The sequence below is a fragment of the Equus caballus genome, chromosome 11 (genome assembly GCF_041296265.1).
Source record: "Equus caballus isolate H_3958 breed thoroughbred chromosome 11, TB-T2T, whole genome shotgun sequence".
Taxonomy (NCBI): Eukaryota; Metazoa; Chordata; class Mammalia; order Perissodactyla; family Equidae; genus Equus; species Equus caballus.
The window spans coordinates 1114933-1137735 of NC_091694.1; the positions used below are offsets into that span (position 1 = coordinate 1114933).

At 47.8% G+C, this 22803-nt stretch overlaps 1 protein-coding gene across 8 annotated transcripts in view; it reads left to right on the forward strand.

The window, feature by feature from the left end:
- Window positions 1-22803, forward strand: part of CCDC57 (coiled-coil domain containing 57) — a 120791-nt gene that overhangs the window by 86540 nt on the left and 11448 nt on the right. For 6 of the 8 annotated variants that reach the window (XM_070226783.1, XM_070226788.1, XM_070226786.1 and 3 more), the window contains 2 exons: window positions 6906-7037; window positions 7290-7506. In XM_070226783.1, the coding sequence (XP_070082884.1) occupies window positions 6906-7037; window positions 7290-7506 (349 nt within the window). Of the gene's footprint in view, window positions 1-6905; window positions 7038-7289; window positions 7507-16349; window positions 16413-22803 lie in introns of all 8 variants that reach the window. The other 2 variants (XM_070226789.1, XM_023651726.2) reach the window with 1 other exon arrangement.

The following is a 22803-nucleotide window of genomic DNA, read 5'->3' on the forward strand; positions in this document are numbered from 1 at the left end:
CTGTTCATCAAGCCATGCTGTGGTGGCATCCCACATACAAAATAGAGGAAGATGGGCACAGATGTTATCTCAGTGACAATCTTCCTCAAGCAAAAAGAGAAAGATTGGCAACAGATGTTAGCTCAGCGACAATCTTCCTCAAAAAAAAAGTGTCTTATATCCTTAGTGTTATTTAAGTTTTTAATCAATTTATTGGCCATTTATATTTCTTCTTTTGTGGGTTATTTATACACATTCTTTGCTATTTTTTCTACTGGTGTGTTGTTACTTTTCTTGTTAGTTTGTAAGAGTTCTTTATATATTAAGGAAATTGCTGCTTGTCTGTTATAAATCTCTCTCAAACTTGTCGTTTGCCTTTTAATTTTTAATTTTGTTTTAATCCACAGATAACTTTTTTTAATCTAATGAACTGTCAGTCTACTTAATGGTTTATTTCACTGGATTTTGTCTTAGAGGGTTTTTCTCTAGTCTGAGTTTAGGTAAATATTCACCCTTTTCTTCCAGTTGTTCTATTTTACTAATTGTCATAGTACCCTGTAAGTCATTATCCTACTTTTTTCCCACTGGTTTGGAATTGCCATTTTTATCATATGTTAAAAGTCTATTCTCTTGCTTATGTTTGTTTTTAATTAATTTTTAATTTTGAAATAATTTTCAATTCGCATGAAGTTGTAAGAACAGCACATATACCCTTCACCTACATTCACCAGTTGTTAACTTATTGCTACATTTGCTTTGTCATTCTTCTTCCCTCCCTCTGCCTCCCATACATTTTAGATAGAGAGATCTGGAGAGAGATGATAGATAGACAGACAGAGAGCTAAGTGGAAATAAATAAAGGAAACCTCATTTATAATGGAGTCAGGAAGCCCTGAAGGGGAGCTCTCACACAGGTACCAGTCAGTGCAGCCACATAACCAGCCGCAAGAAGGAAGATGAGAATTATTTCGACAAGGGAGGACGTAATCACATGGGAATTTCATCTCCTGCTTGTAAGCAAAAGAAGGAAGATCCCTCCCTGCCCCAGCATGAGCACCCCAGCCAGTGCTTGTAGCCCGTGGGAAACCGCCACAACCTCGACTCTCCTTCTTCTCCACTGAACTTTTGCTCGAAAACCTTCCCCACTTCCCTCCTAAACCCTGGCCTTCCCGTTGTCTCTGAGGGCTGCCTGTGTCTAACCGTAGCTTGCATGTCCTGAATGGCAGTTCCTCTGCCGTTCCTGAAGAAACAACCCGTATTGCTGGTAATATAACTGGCTGTTTCATTGTTAAGGTCCATAGATGGGTAGGTAGCCAGGGAGCTAGCTTTTTCCTTGGACCAGCTGAGAATAAGTTGCAGACATCGAGCCCCTGTGTATCTGAAAACAAGGACGCCCCCTGACATGTAGCCACAGAAATTATCAAACTCAGAAAGCATGACATTAATACAGTCCTAGAACTTAATATACATTCTATATTCAGATTTGGCCAGTCACCTCTCTGTAGCCATCATCCTCAGCTGAGTAGCCGGTCCAGGACCCGCGTTGCCTCAGCGCTCCCATGCGTGTGTGTGTGTGTGTGTGTGAATGTTTGTGAGTGTGCTTGTGCCCCAGAACGGGTCCTCAGCCCTTCTTGGTCTTTCACAGCATCGACATTTTTGAAAAGTCAGGCCAGTGTTTCATAGACTGTGGGGCTGACACTGCAAAACTGTTGGATTCCAGTTCTGCATTTATCTTCTACACAGTTCCAGTGACTTGTCTGTTCCCGAGTCCATGCTGTCCTACCTTAAATACTATGGCTTTGGGCCGACCCTGTGGCCTAGTGGTTAAGTTTGGCACGCTCTGCTTCAGCAGCCTGGGTTCAGTTCCCAGGCACAGACCCACACCACTCATTGGTGGCCATGCTGTGGTGGCAACCCACATACGAAATAGGGGAAGATTGACAATGGATGTTAGCTCAGGGGGAATCTTCTTCAGCAAAAACAAAAACAAAAACACACCCATAGCTTTGTGATATGTTTAATATATTACAAATCTCTGTAACCAGCTTGCCGTAGTTTCTGCTACCTCATAAAATTTTCTTTGCTGTTCTCTCCCATTTAATGTTTACTAGGTGGTATTGTTATTTATGTATTTATTTTTTTAAGTATTTTTATACTTCTAAGAAGATACAAAGACTAATTTACTGAACACCTGTGTGTACACCATCCAGCTTAATAAACAAAATGTTATAATGTCAAAACCCCTTTGATCTCCACCCAAAAGTGCCTCCAGCCCCTTTCAGACTTCCCTGATGTGTTTCTCTCTCTCAGCGGATACTGGAAATCTGTGTTAATCATATGCAGCTGTGTGTATATCTTTCTGCGCCTGTGCTTTCATTCAACATTATGTTTCTGAGATCTATGCATGTTGATACTTTGGCTCTGGTTCAGGGAGGGGTAAAGTTTCTCTGTAAAGGGCCAGATAGGAAATACTCTCACCTTTAAGGGCTGTACAGTCTCTGTTTTAACTTCTCAGCTCTGCATCTAGCCTGACTGCAGCCACAGGGGATACGTAAACAGATGGGCATGGACATGCTCCAGGAGGACATTATGGATCTTGAAATCTTAATTTCATATAGTTTTCATGTCATAAAATATTCTTCTTTTGATTTTTTCCAACTACTTAAAAATGTAAAAACTATTTCTAGCTCACAGGTATACAAAAAACGTGGTGGGCAGAGTTTGCCTGCAAGCTGTGGTTTGCCGACCGCAAGACTACATACTAGTTTGTATTTTCTTTCTACTGTGCCAATGTACCGACATTTACCCACTCTTCTGTCAGTGGGCATCTAGGTTGGTTACCAATGTTTTGGTATGAACATTGTGATTACTGTCCTCATATGCAAAAGTGTCTCTAGAGTGTGTACCTGTGGTGCAGAATCGCTGGGTTCGAGGGTGTGTATGTTTTGTCTTTCTAAGATGTTGTCAGATGACTGTCTAAAGTCGTTGGACAGTTCACACTTCCACAGGCGATGCACAAAGACTCTGCATTTTGTCACATGTTGGTATTTTGAAGCTCAACACAATGTACTCATCTGTTTTTGTTGCTGTTTTTAAAATTCTTATAACAAAGAGACTTTATTTTTCAGAGCAGTTTTAAGTTCATAGAAGAGTTGAGCAGAAAGTGCAGAAGTTTCCCACACACCTCCTGCCCCTACACATGCACAGCCTCCCCCATTACCAGCATCCCACCAGAGTGGGGCGTTTGTCACAACTGATGAGCCGCCTTGACAGGTCATTATCATCCCACATCCCCGGAGTGCACAGGTTCCTCTTGGCGGTGTCCGTTCTGTGGCTGTGGACGAATGCATGTGGCCCGTGTTCATCATCAGAACCTCGTGCAGAGAGCTTTCACTGCCCTCAGATCCTCTACGCTCTGCCTGTTCCTCCTGTCCCCTTAGCCCTTCCAGCCACTGATCTTTTTCTCTCTGCAGAGTTCTGCCTTCCCAGAGTGTCCTAGAGTTGGAATCCCACAGCAGGAGGTGTTCTCAGAGTGGCTTCTTTTGCTCAGTCGTGTGTAGTTAAGGTTCCCCCGTGTCTCTTCACAGCTTCGTAAGCTCTTTTCTTTTTGTGGCTGAATAGTGTTCTCTTGATGGCTATAGCAATGTGTTTATCTTATATGTCTCTTTAAACTTGCAGTCTAACCGTTGCAGGTTGTGAGGGAGGTAGTCGACTTCTGGAAAACGATTTTATTTGTGTGTCGGTGGTTTCTCTTTGGTTCTCTGTGCTGACAAAGATGGTGTATGGGGAGGATCGGCCTCCTTCCTTTTCAATTTGTAGACCTTTTGTTTCTTCTCCACATGTTGTCCTGGCCAGGACTCCATGCAGCGTGGAGAAGGATGGGGTGGCTGGCATCTCCACCTTTGGCCTGGTTTAGAAAGAATGCCTTTTGCATTTTATCTTCAAGTAGAACATTGGGTAGGTTTTGGTCTTGTGTTGAACTATGCCAAATTGCCAGTTTGAAGGGTCAAATATCAGCAATTTCATAGGGTTTGAACCAACACAGACCCTTCATCAGCTGAAAGAAGCTCTTTCTTCTACTTAACTGAGTTTTTACCCAGAATAGGTGTTGAATCCTCTCTGGTCCTGCAGCTGACTCTGCCCAGATGGCCACGTGTGGGGTCCTGTTCCCGGCTGCTTGGACGGTAGCCGTCCTTCCATCTGGAGGGTGCGCTTGCTGGCGTCTTGGCCGGGGTTTGGGATCTCTGTCCACCCTGGGCTTGGATCGCATGTTCTGCCTTAGGGAACATTCTCACCTTTCTGTTCATCACGAGAGTTTCATATGACTAGAAACTTCTACTCCTGATTATTTGAGGAAATGTGCCAAACGTGTGCCTTGGAGCTATGCGCATGCATCTGTGTGTAATTTGTAAACCACTAAGATTCAGTTTCTTCTAGGGACGTGTGAGTTTTATAAAGTCTTGATGTAGTCTCCCAGTGTGTTGTGTGTCTTCTCAGTTTGTTTATTTATTTATTTATTTATTTATTTATTTATTTATTTTTTGAGGAAGATTAGCCCTGAGCTAACTACTGCCAGTCCTCCTCTTTTTGCTGAGGAAGACTGGCCCTGAGCTAACATCGTGCCCATCTTCCTCTACTTTATATGTGGGACGCCTACCACAGCATGGCTTGCCAAGTGGTGCCATGTCCACACCTGGGATCCGAACCGGCGAACCCTGGGCTGCTGAGAAGCGGAACGTGCGAACTTAACCGCTGTGCCACCGGGCCGGCCCTCAGTTTGTTTAAAATCAGTTAAAATAAGAGACAGCCAGGCAGAGAGGGACGGCCTGTTCTGCCATCAGGTGACATGAGTTCTGCATCGCTCCTGGTGAGGTGGGGGTGTCAGGGTTCCGGGTTGAGCAGCGACAAGCTCCGGCCTGGGTGAGAGGCGCAGGTGGGCAAGGTGCGTGCAGGGCCCTGGAGGCACAAGGGCTTCGGAGGGGCTGGGTCAGGATGGGGACAGGGCGGCCGGTGAGGAGACGCATCATATCTAGAGGCACTAGAAGCCAGGGCTCCCTGCCACGTTGGATTTGAAATGAGAGAGAAAGAAAGGAAGCCAGGTTTGAGGCCTGGGCAGCTGGATGTGGGAGGAGACTGTGGGAAGAGCAGGTCTGGGGTTAGATTCAGATGCCTGTTCTCCATTGCCATGTGGGCATCCAGTCTGAGGTTGCACATCTGGATGTGGAGTTTGAGGAAAGAGTCCAATGGGACACAAACGCCAGTCCTCAGCAATGGTGGGGATCTGAGCCTGGGACAGCACGAGGTCGCCCAGGAACAGGTCTGGAGGAGAGAAAGGCCCATGGAGATGGGTCTGCCAGACGAGGAGACAGAGAAACTGAGACGGGCTAGCTGCAGACAGGGGCCCAGGGACGTGCTTTTTTTCCACCAACAGACTCCCTGCCCACGAAAGGAGCCTGTGGAGGAGGCAGCTGGGGAGAAGGGAACAGCCCAGAAAGGAGAGATGCGAGAACATTGAGGGCCAAGGTGCCAGGGCACTGGGGGGACCGCCGGGACTCGGGGCTTCCTGGACGGCAGCCCCACCCCTCCTTCCCTGCCGACACCCCCCACGACCTATGAGCGTGCACCCACTCAACACATGCACCTCAGTTCTTCCCCTCCCCACGTGTGGGAGGTGCTGTTAGAGCATTGAAGCCACTGTTCCTGACTTTCAAATCATCTGTATTAATTGCTGAAACTTCTAAGTATATGTTGTTAGAGCAAATCTCTCCCAAATGATCGAATAAAGGTACCTGTTAGCTGTTATGGTAAGACAGTAGTTACTAGACCTCCACTTCCTTCTAGTGTATTAAATGTTTTATTCAGCTTTATTGATCTCTTTCCTACTACGAAACCAGCATGTATTCATTACATTCAGTGAAACAACTCTTTTCTTAAGACTCAAGACATGAAGACTCCATGGGCCCCCTTTTCAGTTCCTCTTCATTTCAAATAGTAAATGTTGTGGTATAAGAAGAAATAGGAGGAACATACAGAAAAGAACTCTTAATGATCAATAAAAAAAAGACAGGGAACCCATAGAGAAATAAGCAAAGGATGCAATCAGAAACCTTGGAGGAAGAAACTCAGCCAGTCAACAAACAGGAAAATCCACTAGCCATCACTGGGCTGAAAGTTAAAACTGAAAGGTGTGCATGCATCAGTTGGTTGAAAATCAAAAGTTACTTAGCCTTGAGTGGAGAAAAGCCGTGCAGCAGCAGGTTTCAGCACACCCTGTGGTGCCGGGCAGAGGCTGGGTGGGTCTGACCTGTCCCCAGGCCCTCCCTGAGGGTGGCCTGCTGCTCAGGGCTCTACCCAAGTCTGGGGCTTGTAATTCTTCTGTTTTCTTCCATGTTTCCTTCTGATGTGCCTTGGGTGACTCCCCTGAATGGTCCCGTTGGACTGCTTTTTGGCAAGCTTCCCACAAAGGGAGGATGTCACGAGTATTCCGGCTGCAAGGGTCAGAGAGGCCTCAGTTATGCACTGAGGATGCGCCACCAAACCGAGAGGCTCCGGGCCATTCGTGTGCTTGGCTTGGGCCCAGGGCTTCCTCCCCCGACGCTGCAGAGAGGGTGTGCATGACATTCAGGTGCTTGGCTTCCCGGCGGGATGGGACATGCTCTTAGATTGACATCACGAGGCCTGTTAAGTTCATCATGGCTGGTGGACAGAGCATGTCCCTCCCTTTGACATCATGAGCCCTCTTAAGTTTGTCCTGGCTGATGTATGGAGCATGTCCCTCCCTTTTGACTTGTCACCAAGTCGAGTAAGTCCCTAATACTAGCAATTTAGGGAAAGCGTTTCTTCCTAATCTTGAGGGAAAACTCAGTCACATACCCCATGAGTGACCCAGGAACACTGAGTTTCTTTCATATAAATTTCCGTGACAGGATTCTCAGGATGTCAAGAAAGAACGTTTCTCCGAATGCTCGGGAAAGATCCAACCCTGCTCGGCACAGATAGTCCGCAGAAACGAGACTCCGTGTGGCTCTGAGGCAGGAGTGGCCATGGGGCCAGGACAGGTGAGCAGCGCCCCTCAGTGCTGGGGTCTTTCTGCCATGTCTTGGCAAGGGAACTGGAGTGCTGTGTGGCCAGAGCTCGGGCCTGTCTGCAGCGGCCTCTGACGGCCCTCGAAGTCTCACACCAAGGCCTGTCTCCAGGCCAGGCCCACTGTCTTGTCACTTGCCTGGAGCAGGACAGGAAACTCTGGGGTTTCCTCGGGTTGGAGAGAGGGTGGCTTTCAAGGATGACTCTGTCTTTTCTGACTTTTATAGAAGCAACACAAAAGCTCCACGATGCCTTGCAAATCAACTCGTCAGAAAGATGGCCGGTCCTCAAAGTCACTCCCAGCTCAAGAATTCCAGGAGGAAAATGGCCACCACACCCAGAGATCCTCATCACTTGCCAGCAGTTCCCTGCAGGACGCTTGGAAGTTCCTCGACCTGGGATCCAGCCCTTCTGGCCTCACCTCCCAGGAGGACTGCACTCAAGGTAGGCAACAGCGTGCTTCCCCAGGCTGCTGCCCTGTGCGGACGGCCAAGGTGGCCACTCTCAGGCTCGTGTGCAGGTGGCACACACTCCTGCACTCTGAGTTAGCTGTCTGTTAGCTACGTCGTCTCCCTCTGCCTGGCTGCCGTGCAGAACCCGGAGGGCAGGGTGTCTTCAGCACAGTGACAGGCCGATGCGTGTCATTGTGTCTGCATCGAGTGGAGCACACAGTGACGAGGGCGTCACCTCCGCACAGGAGCTGGGCGGTTTGGACTGTTGGTTACTGTGGAGAGATGGGCATTCTCTGTTGCTCAGCCTCACGAGGCCAGAGCAGCTGAGGACGACCCCGTCCTTGTCCTGCCTGGGAACCTTGGCTCACCCTGATGGTCCCTGTGAGGTTTTCAGGAAAAGCCATGTGAAGGGCCCACCTGTGGGGGACCTGCACACGACAGAGAGGCACAGGAAGGGCAGAGGGAGGTAGGCTGTCTGAAGATGGTGGGAGGCCACGACCACAGCTCTACACACCATCATGGAGCAGCTGCAACTTGAGGTGGGAGTGATGACAGAGGCAGCATGTGGTTACCCAGAGGCCGAAAGTGGAACTGGCCTAGGGAGACAAAGTGGGAGTGGTGTGTATCAGTTTAAATGCTTTTAGCTCCAAGTCACAGGACAGCCTGATGAAAGTAACACAAAACAGCTTCTCAACCTTTATCTCATCATGGCACCCACAGAAAATTATACGTGTTCACTGGAATGAAGAGGAAAGAACCAAGGTGGTCAGCATCTTGATAACATTCCTGACACACAGTGTACTTGGCACAGCAATGGGGCACGCTGTCCAAAAAATAGGAGTCCCTCAATTTTCATGTCAAGTCCAGAGGTAAATGAGCCCAGGGCTGGCTCCTCTGGGATTCTCTTTCCTCCTAACGGTTCCACAATGGCTGCAGCAGCTCCGACCATCATATCAGAAAGCCGAAGGCGTGCTTCTATCCGCATGCTTCTCTTTCTTATATTTGGAGAGGGAAATGTCTCCCTAGAGCTCTCAACACACCCCCTCTTCCATCTCACTGGCTGCCTGGGTCACGTGGCCTCCCCTCGACCAGGGAGTCACTGGGAGATTGTCTTAGACCCTGGGAACCTGCTGCCTGGAGCTGAATAGCGTTGCGGTCTCTCAGCAAGAAATCTGGGGAAGGGCTGTGGCTTGGGCCTTCAACAGGGTCTGTGCAGGGAAGGCGGTGAGCCCCCTGGCCTAGAGGGGCTCAGCTGCTAGTTCTGAGCAGCAGTTTGCAATAAAAAACTAAGAAGATCCGTTTCAACATAGGCTTTTGGTGCACGCTGTGAAAGATTTCGTGGTGCGGATAAGGTTGAAATTACTGCAGTTTAATTTGCCTAATGAGCCCCCAGGTTTCCTGTGCTTTCCTTGTATCTGAACACTTGAGTGCACATGACTGGGTTACCCGGATGGCCTATCCACCCTGTGTGAGAACGCTTCTCACAACTTCAGCGGTGACTCAAACGCTGACAGTCAGGAAGACGAGGACTCTGGCACGATGTTAGCGTTTATGATAAAGCACAGCGTGGGCAACGGTCCCAGACAAGCAGTCCGGGAGCTCTGTCCCAGATACTGCAGTGAGTGGCCTCTGCCCTTCTCCCATTTTCAGCACATCGTGAGGGGCCAGCTACCTCCTGGCAGGCATGTGCAGGGTTAGAGTGACACTGAAATGGTTGAATTCTTTGTGGCATCTGCATTTAATGATATGACTACTTTTCTAATGTGGTACTTCTCAAGATGTCACAAGGTTCTCACGCTGAGAAGACATATTCGTCTTGATTTTGAGGTGGCACCAGCGCACCCCTCTGCTCCTCTTCCAGACCTTGCTCCTCCTTCCTGTCCTTGCCAGCTCCTTCTTGTCCTTGCCCCACCCTTCCTCTCCTTGTTCTGCCCCTCCTGCCTTCACCACACCTTAACCTGTCCTTACCCCTACTGCCGTCCTCCCCTCATCTCCTACACACGCACACACCTATCATTTGTAGGCCTGTCCAGGCTCTCCTGCAACCCCATCTCAGTGCCGGGCTCCACCCTGCCTCCCAGGGCATGGGCAGCAATGTGGGGTCCGCACTCTGGACCTTTCGGTTAGCCTGGCCCCTCCTCCATCCTCAGGGATTCACTGTTTGCAGGTTGCGGCCTCTCCACGCCCTGCCTCCAAACACATTAGTTCTTACAGCATCCGGATGGCCTCTGCCCCTGCCTGGCCTATAGCAGCGGGCCAGGGCCTCCCCCTCAATCTCCCCAGCTCCAGACAAGTGCATCCCAGCTCCCTCCTGCCCATACCTACAGACACCCCCTCCTGCACCTGTGGGCACCCCCTGGCACCTGTGGACACCCGCCTGCACCTGCAGACAACTCCCTCCCCCCCCAGCACCTCTGGACACCTCCCTTGCACCTGGGGACACCCCGCTGCACCTGTGAACCCTGCTTCTGCACCTGTAGACATCCCCAGCCCCCACACCTGCAGATACCCCCTTCCCGAACCTGCAGACCCCTGCCTTGTGTGGGCACCCCCCTGCTCTGTCTTTCAAGCACCTGCCTCCTCCTGAAGCCCTCCCTGGCCCCTCCTGCTGCATTTCACCCCCACCCAGCTTCCTTCCCCTTAGCACTCGCCCCCATGTTGCACGCTGTTTTTCTCCTTCATCTTGATTCTGTCCTGTCTGCAGGGAGAGTTTGCGGTGTGGGGGCGTCGTCCTTGATCCTTGACCCCGGCCAGCAAAAACAGGTGCACAGTAGGTGCTCAATCAAGGTATGCAGGAAGATAACCAGGAGGAATGGGAGCTGAGGAGGCCCTGAATCTGCTGCCCAGGGACCCAGCTTCTCAGGAAAAGTGTGTGATTCGAGGAACTCCCAAGCATTGGTTACAAAGTATGAGTTGAAAAAGCACGCTCTTTCTGGATGGAAGTAGTAATAGTGTAAAGACGGCTGTTTGGGGCCGGCTCCCGTGGCCTAGTGGTTAAATTCAGCGTGTTCCACGTTGGCGGTCCAGGTTCGGTACCCGGGCACACACCTACGCCACTCGTCTGTCAGTGGCCATGCTGTGGCAGCAGCTCATATACAAAAAGAGGAAGATTGGCAGTGGATATTAGCTCAGGGCGAATCTTCCTCAGCATGAAAAAGAAAGAGAGAGAGACAGCTGTTTTCTCCAAGTCGAAGTAACCAGTTACTGTAATCCTAACTGAAATACATTTTCTCTTGAAGCTAAATAAGTGAGTTTTCAAGTAGTAGAGCAATAAAATGCATGGGGAAGAGGCAGTGTCAGCACATGTCATTAAATAATATGATGCCAACACAGAAGGCCCTCCCCAGCAGAGCCTCAGAGAGAAGGATGTGCTGCTTCTCCAGGAGCCAGACAATGGCAGCCCAGACGCGCTTGCCACCCTCCCCACTCCTCCATCCAGAGTGCAGGCTAGTGTGCCCGGCAGAGTCTAGGGCTTAAATCAAACCGTAAAGACAGACAGAAGTGGAACCGAGCATTTATAGATGCTTTAAAAGTCATGAATCCCCAGGACCAGCCCGGTGGCATAGCAGTGAAGTTCGCACGTTCCGCTTTGGCCGCCCTGGGTTAGCCAGTTTGGATCCCGGGTGCAGACATGGCACCGCTTGGCAAGCCATGCTATGGTAGGCATCCCACATATAAAAAGTAGAGGAAGATGGGCATGGATGTTAGCTCAGGGCCAGTTTTCCTCAGCAAAAAAAAGAGGAGGATTGGCAGCAGATGTTAGCTCAGGGCTAATCTTCCTCAAAAAAATAATGAATCCCTAAGATAATTCTCTTTTAACCTCAAAAATAATCAAACTGGGAAGATAGCCTTAAGCCTTATGATGAAGGTCAGTCATATACACATAACTCGTCCAAGTCGAGCAGATGTACAGGTTGATGAGAAGGGACGAGAACGCTCAGTCGAGGCAGTACCAGCCGAGCGGAGGGAGTGGTGCCCGGCAGAGCAGCGCTGCCTGGGGGAGCCTGGTCTGGCCTCGCAGGGTGAGGCCGACTGCCTGGCCTTCCTGGAGTGCGTTCGGTTGGTGTACCTCTGTTCCAGGAACAGTTAGAGTAATCAGCCTCCCAGGTGCCCACTGGGGTGGGGAACGTCCACTGGAGCAAAGGGGGCTCCAAACCCCGTCTAGTGAGGAGTGACACCTCCTTGTGGCTATGAAACAAGTTAGAATAGTGCAAAAGGGTTCAGGTAAAAAGTTAGTCTCCTCCTCCCCCTCTCCTCCCAGTCCCACCTTCTGGGGCCGGTCCTTGTCCCTGTCCCCAGGCCACAACTGTCCACTCCCCCTGCCCATCTCCAGACTCGCCCCATGCTCCGTGGCTGTAGAGGCGTCCGTGTGGAGAGGTGTGTGGCTCCTCTCTGCTGTGGTATGTGCCAGGAGGCAGCTTGCTTTTCCGTCTCTGTCTGCGTGTTTCTCTGTCTTGGTGCACACAGAGCTGACAGATCTTTTTGGTAGTTTAGTGACCGCTGCCTTGGTACTTTCTTTAACCCACTTATGCTTGTGGCTGTCCAGGCTGCTTGCCGAGCTGGTGCTACAGGAACCCCCTGGTGCGCGTGGAGTGCTTGTGGGACCTGTTGTCTGATGAGCATCTGGAGTTGAGATCACTGGGTTAGAAGTGTGAGTGGTTTGAGTTCTGAGAGGTATTACCCAACCGCCCTCAAGAGCTGACCCAGCTCACATCCATGGCTGCAGGGGATAAAGGAGTCTTTCCTCACTCCCAGACTGGTGGATTTTTATCAAGCATTTTCTTTTTTGACCATTCCGATAGGTGGAAAACGGTATTTCATTATTGTTTTAAGTTACGGTGAGGTTGGCCATGTGACGTCTGATCTGTGTGTTGGTCAGGTTTTGCACCTCTTTTAAAGGTAACGCAGAAGCCAGCAGCATAAGAGAACACGTGCTCATTGTGGTTTTTGAAAGTGAGGCCACAGGAGGACAGGAAGGTGCACTCGAGAAGGGGACTGCTGCTGAGGCTCCAGGAAGGGGCCGGCCCGCGGAGGGGAGGGAAGGTGGGATGCTGTGTTTACAAATAGTTTTGTAAATGAATGTTTTTAAAGAGAGGAGTACAGACGCAGCCAGTATTTGCTGAGTGCTTCCAAGTGCCAGCTGTCGCTGGTGCTTCCGCTGCTAAGGTGTCCAATCCCCACGGTAAACCAGTGCCACACAGCTATGTGGTCTCCTTTTCAAGTGAGGAAGTCAAGGCCCAGGGCACTGAGTAACCACCCAAGGCCATGTAGCCCATAGCCAGAGGTCCCACATCCCAACCCTCATTTCACTCCATGGAGTTCCTGAGGGGCCAGGGCTGATCCACACAGGGCGGGATGGGTAGGGCAAGGGCCAAGGCAATCCCTAGGTCAGACAGATAACGGCGGGGTGGGGGGGAGGACGGGGGTGGCTCCTGAGGGTGTGGCTGCCAGGAGTCAGTACTCCTTCAGAAAGAGGTGGGGAACCGTCCACATTTCAAGGTGGCGCCCACTCGGCAGCCGCCTGTTCTGAGCGATGGCTCGGTGGCCCCTGGGCGCCAGTGTGGACGGAGCTCACTTGGTCTCGCCTGTGGGGACAGGAGGACCACTCGGCAGCCGCCTGTTCTGAGCGATGGCTCGGTGGCCCCTGGGCGCCAGTGTGGACGGAGCTCACTTGGTCTCGCCTGTGGGGACAGGAGGACCACTCGGCAGCCGCCTGTTCTGAGCGATGGCTCGGTGGCCCCTGGGCGCCAGTGTGGACGGAGCTCACTGGTCTCGCCTGTGGGGACGGGAGGACCACAGTGCCCTCTTTCTTCCCAGTTGAAGACTTGCCCTCGCATCCTTGTGCCCCCAAAACTGAGGAAGAAGGAATAAAAAGTATGAGGAATAAGAAGGGAATGACTTTCAAAGGGGCGCAATGTTAGAGTTGGGTTTTTCTTTACAGTTTTGTTCTTTTGAAAATTACGTTAGTTTCTCCCTAAATTTAAAATTTTTTCCTTTGGACAGGGTTGTGTGGTATGTTACGATAGGTGTGCATAATCCTGTTAAGTGCTGCTAAGCCAACGTTGCTTTTAAACCCTGTGCAGTGAGAACCTGTCTGTGTAGGTCTCTCTCTGCAGCGCTGGCCCCTAATCAGAAAAGCGTGTTGCAGGCCGTTCTTACCTAGCAATCCAGAAAGGAACAAAAACAGCCACCTCCTGTTCACAGCCCGATGTTGGGAGCCTCTGTAAGCGATCACAGGGTGCCCTGCTGTCGCCATTAGCCCGGACCCCACTGCCCCACCACAGTGGGTTCCTCTCCCAGCAGCTCCTGGAGGTGCGGACTCTACATTTTGATGAAGAGACCTAGGCCCAGAGATGCTAGGTTGCTCGCCCAGGCTCCTCCAGCCCCCAGTGAGTAGGTCAGGATCAGAATCCAAGCCATCGGACTCCAGACCCTGAGCCCACCTGACAGAGAAGGGTCCAGAGGCTGGTGCCGTGGGCGCAGACGACAGGCGGCTGAGCGGAGGCGTGCAGGTGGTGCTGAGTCCTGTGGGCATGCCGCTCAGGGCAGTGACAGCCTGCAGGCTGGCTCCGTCCAGTGAAGGTAGCGGTGGCGCCACCCACAGTCACCCTTCTGTGGCAGTGTATGTCTGACGAGCCAGATCCTCCCGTTTTTCAAGTGAAACCAGAAATCTTGTGTTTTTATATAAATGTTGCTGTTCTTGAAAATTGGCAACTAATTGAAAAGTCACAACAAAGTGTGGGCCAAATTGTAGCTCAGTTTACGAGCTACATGCTCCTGCTAGCCAGACCCAGCCATACCTCCAGCTAAGAACTGTGTTCACGATTTTACGTGGTTGCCAGGAAACAGGAAGCAAGCACAGCTCTGACCTGGAGCAGCTGAGTGGTCTCCAGGGGCACAGCTGCTGGCAAAGCACCTTCCCGGACTGGGAGTAAAGTGCCTTCCGGGTGATACAGAGATTCTATCCCCTCTGAGTCACCGTATGTTCACACCGACAAACGCACCAGGCCCCACGTTAGTGGGCCTTTCTGCAGGGTGTCGCCAGCCTCTGCATAGGGCTGAGTGGGCCCCCAGGACACCATCTCATCCTGGCACCGTGTGTTTTCGACTGGAGACTGTTCTGGGCCTTCCCTGGAAGGATGCTTGGACTCAGGAGCAACATTTTGGGCCTTCCTCTGAAGTAGATTACGGTTCAGCCCCGGCTCTGCCAGCCCAGCCATGCTCTGAGGACATAAAACATACTCTGAATGTGGGAGTTTAGAGTCACCTTGTCCACATGCCCTTGTTGACACAAAATAATGAATAACCATTCTATTGACAAGAGAAATAAGGTGAGTTTTACTTGAGCCAAAGTGAGGATCATACCCTAGGAAGGCCTTTTCCAGAAAGGAAGAAAGCATCCTGGAGAAGCTTGGTTTTCAGGACAGTCTTATATCTCTTTAGAACAAAGTACATACATTAAATACACCCAGGATACGGTTTCAAAGTTTCAAAGAGGTATTTACTTGCAAATTTGCAGGTCAACATGACCATGATGTTGGGAAAGGGACTAATATGGGCATTACCAATAGGGTGTAGGAGGGGAGTACGCATTCTTAAGAGAGTGGGTTCTTTACTTTAATGGTTAAGCGGGTGTACACTGTATGTTTGATGGGCCCTAAGTCAGGCTTCTTTAGTTCAAGCTGAATCAGTTTGAACCCGAATAGTTACCCCATATTCTCAATATGTGGAAATCTCACCCTTGAGACCAGAATATCACCATCAGGCCTCCCCACAAATGCTTTTGTATTTCTTGTGAAACCCAGGGGTTGAGCACAGGAAAGCAGTTCGGATGCCCCAGCCCCGCATTTGGGTGACAGATGGTAAGGAGCAGCCACTTGTGATGTGGATTTGTGATAAGAAAGAAAAGATGAGAATCACACAGGATGGGAGACCTCAGAGGACAGTTGGTGATTCCATTGTAAACGTACCTAAGACATGACGTTCTGTTCTTCCCGTCTGTGGTCCTCATACCTGTGTGCTAAGCGTAGGACTCCCTCGGGTCTGAGCATCAGTACTGGAAGGGGAACGTCAGGCTCCTGCTGCCCCACAGTGAGACGGGCAGACCGAAGAGAACCTGTGAGAGCCAGCTCAGAGACTGGCAAGCCCAGCCACAGGGAAAGAGGCCAACGGGAGCTTGGGGAAGGGCTGTCCTTTGCACCAGAAACATGTAATGGTGCAAGCCCCAGGGAGGGCTCTTTGGCTGGGTTCCCAGAGTGTGAGCTAGGAACAAGATGAGGGGCCTCCCACTCACTAGCCACTGTCATGGTGACCTTGTGAGGCAGATGGTGGTGGGAGTTGCCCACAAGAGCACGACAGGAGGCTTGTCACCACTGTGACGATGACTGTTCTGGGATCCAGGGCTCGGGGGGGGATCCCAGAGGGAGGAGAGATGTGTGACCATGACTGTTCAGGGATCCCAGGGCAAAGAGGGATCTGTCACTGTGTCTGTTCCGGGATCCCAGGGGGAGGAGAGATCTGTGACCATGACTGTTCCAGGATCCCAGGGGAAGGATGGATCTGTGACAATGACTGTTCCAGGATCCCAGGGGAAGGACGGATCTGTGACCGTGACTGTTCCAGGATCCCAGGAGGAGGAGGGATCTGTGACCATGATGGTTCCGGGATCCCAGGGGAACGAGGGATCCTGCCCTCTTTTTGCTCAGCTTTCACCTTTGTCCTTTTAGCTCTCCCCATTACCACTCAGGATGAGACTGAGTGAGAGAGCCAGGTTACACCAGTGAAATCGTTACAAGATGAGTGTGCACCACCCACAGCATCTTCTTGTAATTGCAGCTGAAGAAATCTAAGAACCAGTGTTCTGGCCAAAGTAGGGAGCAGCGCAGTGTCCTGAATTGGGTAAGCAGCTCCAGCTTCCTGCCTTTGCAGATTATTACAACCTGAGACTTTTTAAGAAGTACAGAGTATCCTCTAAAATTTGAGAAACAGATGGTCAAATAGATCTTTGTTAGCTCTTGAAGTTGTTATTGTGAAACAATTACTGCCACTTAGAAAGAAACTTCTATTGAAATAGCTTTTAAAACAAAGTAAGTGCTTTAAGAAATAGCCAAATCAGCTTGCTCTTTAGTGGTATTTGTTCTGGGGCCACACTATGGCCAGCACTCACTTCTGCTTCTGGCTGGGCTGTTATAAGGACTAGACTTTAACATCCCTCCATGAACAACGAGAAAAGGGGCAAAATAAATGGAACAACTGTTTTCAGATGTTGGACGATAGGTAGCACAGGGCTGTGACCCTTGAAAGAAGGAAGACAAATGAGGCCAGCTCTAGGATCCCCCTGGCTCTCTGCCTGAAGGCAGTTTCTGGGCTTCAGGCACAGGGAGGGGGTGCCAAGCAGCTCAGTAGCCTTACGAAGTTGAGGAAACAGGAATTGGAGTTTGAGGAGGCAGAGAGGACTGGCAGTGTGGGGCAGAGTCCAGAGTAGGGGAACAATGCAGAAGAGAGCTCCAGAAATCTGCATAGGGATTCTCTTGAGTCCTTACCGTGTACCAGCCCATAGATGTATGGAAGAAAACTTCACAAGTCCAGGCAAAGGGAAGACAAACAAGTTGTAAGTGGAGCCATTTCCAGAGCTCTCACAGGATGGGGAGATCTCCAAGCTCCAGCCAGTCAAGGTGATGCATCCTCAGCGCTCATGTGCATCCAGTGGAGGCCCGGAGAGGTCACACCTTACTAGTAGGGCTGAGCGTTTCTGAAGTGAAGGCCCATCTAGACTTACCCTAGAAAAACTTAAAAACAGTCTTTGAAATGACCAAACAAGGAACCTAACTGCCTACCAGTACAAAGCCCTACAGGCTAAAAAGCAACAGGAAAATTTCAACAAAATATTTACAATGTCTGACGTCCACTTGAAAACTACAAGACATCAAAGACAGGAAAATGTGATCCGTAACCAAGAGGAAGATCAGTCAATAGAATGAGGCCCAGAAATGGCAGAAATGAGGAAACAAGCAAAGACATTTAAAAACTATTATGACCATATTCGAGTATTTAAAGAAAAACATGTATATAACAAGAAGAACTGAAAATGTAAAAAAAGAACCAAACAAAACTTCTAGAGATGAAAAATGCAATATTTGATAAGGAAAACTCATTGGATGGGATTAACAGCAGAATAGAGATGGTAGAAGAAAGAAGAAGGAACTTGAAGACCCAGCAAGAGAATTCATCCAGTGACGCACAGAGAGAAAAGAACAGAGAACTAGAAATCAGCCTTGGGGACCAGGAAGGTAGTATCCATCAGTCTAACAGGAAGAGAGGAGAGACAGGGACCAGCAGAAGTATTTGAAGAAATAATGCCAATTTTCTCTAAATCCAATGAAAATTCCTAACTCATAGATCCCAGAAGTTTACCCCAAGCAGCAGGATAAACACACACATGCGTGCGTGCAAGCCAGGGAACATCATAATCAAATTTCTGAAAATCAGTAGTAAAGAGAAAATCTTAAAAGCAGTCAAAGGAAAAATAAAAGACATATTACCTAAAGATGAACAAAGATATCAGTTATGATGGACTTCTCTTCAGAAACTGTGTGAGCCAAGGACAAACGATCATCGTCTTTAAATTGCTGAAAGAAAAAAGCTGTCAAAATAGCATTCTATACCAAGCAAACATATCCTTCAAAACTTAAGGCAAAATAAAAGCTTTTGCAGATAAACAAATCTGATAGAATTCGTCACCAACTGACCTGCACTACAAAAAATATTCCAGGAGATTCTTCAGGCTGAAGGAAAGTGATACCAGGTGAAAACCTGGGCCAACAGAGTAGTGCAGAGAGGCAGGAGTGGTGGGTGTGTGGGTGAAAGAAGTCAGGTTCACATTTCTCTTTAAAAGAAAACTGGCTCTTTGAAGCGTCCATAGTAACAGTGCATCATGCGGTTTGTGATGTGTGTGGAAGTGAGGTGTCTGACGGAAATGGCACAGATGGTGGGAAAGGAAAGGAAGTGTACTTGTGTGAGGCTCTCCTGCATGAGGCCGTATGATATCTCGAGGTAAAACGTGATAAGCTAACAATGCACATTGTAGGACAACTAGTTTTAATAAAGACCTGATCAAAGAGGCAGTGAGGGAAAAAAGCATATTGTAAATCATAGAACAACCACTTGAAAAAACAAACAAAACCAAAGAAGTGTAGCCAAAAGTGCAGCAGTGGAGATAAAGTGGAATAAAAAACAGGAACCCAGGGGCCGGCCCTATGGCTGACTGGTTAAGTTCGTGCACTCCGCTTTGGCGGCCCAGGATTTCACTGGTTCGGGTCCCGGGCGCAGGCATGGCACTGCTCGTCAGGCCACGTTGAGGCAGCGTCCCACATGCCACAACTAGAAGGAGCCACAACTAAAATATACAACTATGTACTGGGGGGATTTGGGGAGAAAAAAGCAGGGGGGGGAAAAAAACATGAACCCAAAAGTAGGAGAAAAGGAGGCAAGGGTGACAAAGGACCAATAGGACACGTAGAAACAATTTAGTGAGAAGACACCTTCAAACCAGCCATATTCATAGTGACATTCAATGCAGCGGTCTAAATATTCCGTTAAAAAGCCGACTGGAGGAAAAGGCAAGACTCAGCTCTATACTGTCTACAAGAAACCCAGTTTAAATATAAAGACAGAGATCAAGAAAGCTGGAGGCTATATTAATATCAGGCAAAGGAGGCAACTAGCCTTTTGGTGGTAAACACGGTGTAATCTACACAGAAGTCAAAATATAATGATATCCACCTGAAATTTATATAATGTTATAAACCAACGTTACCTCAATTAAAAAGAATTATCAGGCAAAGTAGACTTGCCAGCAAGGAATCTTACCAGAGATGAAAGGGACATTCGTAGTGATGTGGAATCAATCAGGAAGACATGACGACCCATATGAGAGAGCTGTAAAACACACGAAGTAAAACTCACAGCAACAAAAGGAGGTCCAGACACTTCCATGGTCGTAGCCGGGACTTCAGTGCTGCTCTCTCCATCATGCAGGGCAGAGCATCTGTGAGCTATGCAGGGTTAGTGCGTCACTATAACCACCTTGACCAAATTGGCATGTTCAGACCTCTCTGTATAGCGATGGCAGAACACACCTGCTTTTCAGGTGCATATGGAACATTCAGCAAGACAGACCACATATTAAGCCATAAAACCAGTCTCAGTAAATTTGAAAGGATTGAAATCATGCAGAATATGTTTCCAGACCACAAGAAATTTACACTGGAAATCAATGACAGAAAGATACCTAGAAAAATATCCCAAAATTCTGAAAATCAAAAGAACACTAAATACTGCATGGGTCAAAGAAGATATCACAAAGTAGTGCTTAGAAGGTTATGCCTTTAAGTGCTTATATTAGAGAAGAACATTGGTCTAAAATCTGTGAACTACACTTCCACTTAGGAAGCTAGAAAAATAATAACAAATTAAATCCAAAGGTTATAGAAGGAAGGAAATAATAAAGATAAATGTGAGAACGATGAAATAGAAAAGAGAAAAGTACTACAGTAAAGCAATAAAACCAGAATCTGATTCTTTGAAAAAATGTCCACAAAACTGACAACATCTAGCTATACTGATCGAGATACAATGAGAGACAGTACAGGGGATAACTATCAGGAATGAGAGAGGGGCATTGCTCCAGGAGCTGTAGATAATGAGAAGACAATAATGGGTTAATAAGAGCAACTACATGCCAGAAGTTTGCCAAGTTAATTTAGATAAAATAGACAATTTCTGTGAAAGACCCAAATTACCAAAAGTGATTCAAGAAGAAATAGAAATGTGAATAGGCCTATATGTATTAAAGTAATTGAATGTGTAACTTAAAACCTTCCCACAAAGAAAATTACAGGCCAGATGGCTTCCCTGGTGAAGTCTACAAAACCCTTAAGAAAGAAAGAATACTAATCCACCCAAACTGATTTTCAAAAAGTAAAGGATGACACAAGACTTCCCAGCTCATTTTATGAGGCCTGCATGATTCTGACACCAAGACCAGACAGAGACATTACAGGGAAAGAAAACCGTGGACCCATATCCTTGAGGAACAGAGACCAAAAAAATCCTTAAAACATGAGACTATCAAATCCAGTGATGTCTGAAAATGGTACATCCCAATCTAGTGGGTGTTTTCCTAGCAGTGAAAGGTGGGTATAACATTAAAGAATCAGTATGCTGTATTAATAGATTAAACAAGGAAAACCTTGTGATTGTCTCAATAAATGCAGAAAAATTATTTAACAAAATTGAACACCCATTCATGAGTAAAAAAGAAGAAGAAGAACCCTCAGCTAGTTGGGAATAGAAGGGAACTTCTTCAGCCTGATAAAGGGAACCATGGAAAACCCACAGCCAGTGTCTCACGTAATGGTGAAAGGCTGCTGCCCACTCTTACCACTTTGTGCCACATGGTGCTGGCAGTCCTAGCCATGTGAGAAAGCGGGAAAAAGGCAGGGGGTCAGACATACAGATCGCAAAAGAGTAACACTGTTTTTATTCACATACCACGTGATCTAGTATGTACAAAATCCTAAGTACCCTACAAATAAAAAAACCACTAGAAGTAAAAAGTGACTTTAGCTAAAGCCCAGGATACAAGGTCAATATAGCAACTCAATCATATTTCTCTATATAACAATGAGAATTGGGAATTTCAATAAAAAATACCATTTACAATAATAGCATCAAAAGCCATGAAATACTTAGGGATAGACTAAACAAAATACCTGTGCACTGAAAAAACTCATGTCAGAGAAAATTAAAACCTAAATAATGGAGAGATATACCATGTTTGTAGATTGGAAGACTCAGTGTTGAGATGTCGTTTCTTCCAAAATTCATCTATAGATTTAACAGAAACCCATTCAAAAATCCCACCCATCTTTTAAAATTGAAATTGAAAATGAAAATTTTCATGGAAATGCAAAGGATACAGGATATCCAAAGCAATCTTGAAAAAGAACAAGGTAAGGACTTAAACTCCCTGATTGTAAGACTTCCTGTAAAACTGTGGTAGTCATGACAGTGTGTGGTTGGTGTAAGGACAGACAGATACAACAGAGGAACCGAACAGACACACGCGCACATGTGCATGTTAATTGATTTTTCAATTAATGCAAAGGTTCTAAGGTAATTGAAGGGGAAAGGATAGTTTATTCAATCAGTTGTGCTAGCCATATGGACAAAACCGTTACCTTATACCAAATACAAAAATTAATTCAAAATCTGTCATAAGCCTGAACATGGAAGCTAAAACTACACAACTTCTAGAGGAGAGCATAGGAGAAAGTCTTTGTGGTGCTGGGATTGGCAGAGACTTCTTAGATAGGGTACGAAAAGTCCAAACCATAAATGAAATGAATTTGATAGATTGGACTTCATCAAAATTTTAAAGTTTGGCTTTTCACATGACAGTGTTAAGAAGATGAAAAGATAAGCAAGCCACACCTGGAGAAAATATTTGAATACGTATCAAGGACTTATATCCAGAATATATAAAGAACTTTACTACCCAATAAGAAGAAACAAATAAGCAAATAAAAAAGCCAAAATACCTGAAAAGTCACTTTACAAAAGGAAATATGCAAAGGGCCCATAAGCCCGTGAAAGATGCTCAGCATTCTTAGTCACGAGGAAAATGCGAACTTACACCACCTGAAGATGCTACCACCTGTTCACTCAATGACCAAAGAAATGTGGAAACCCACCGAGGTCAGGTGGTAGGGAGGATGTGGAGCACCTGGAACTCTCACACACCGATTGTGGGAGTGCCATTCGGGGCAACGCCTTTGGAAAACAGTTTAGCAGTTTCTTACAAAGTTAAACACACACTTACGATACAACCCAGCCATTCAATTCCAAGGTAAATTGTGCAAGAGAAACAGAACCATCCAAGCCCCCAAAGAGCTTAACGTGAATGTCGGTAGCAGCTTCGGTCATCACGTTGGGAACAACACACTATCCATCAACAGACACATGGAAAAGCAAATGACGGTGCGGCCGTGTAATGTGGGACTCCTCCACAGGTGAGACAACTACTGGTACACACAGCAACACAGCGAATCTCAGAAACATCTCTTTGGTTTCTGGAAGGACCAGACATCAGAAAATACCTAGTGTGTTCTATTTAAGGGAAACTTTAGAGATGACCCATCTAGTCGATAGTGACAGCAGATCAATGGATGCCCAGGGCTGGGGCCAGGGGTATTTGGGGTGATGGAGATGTTCCATATACGTGGATGTA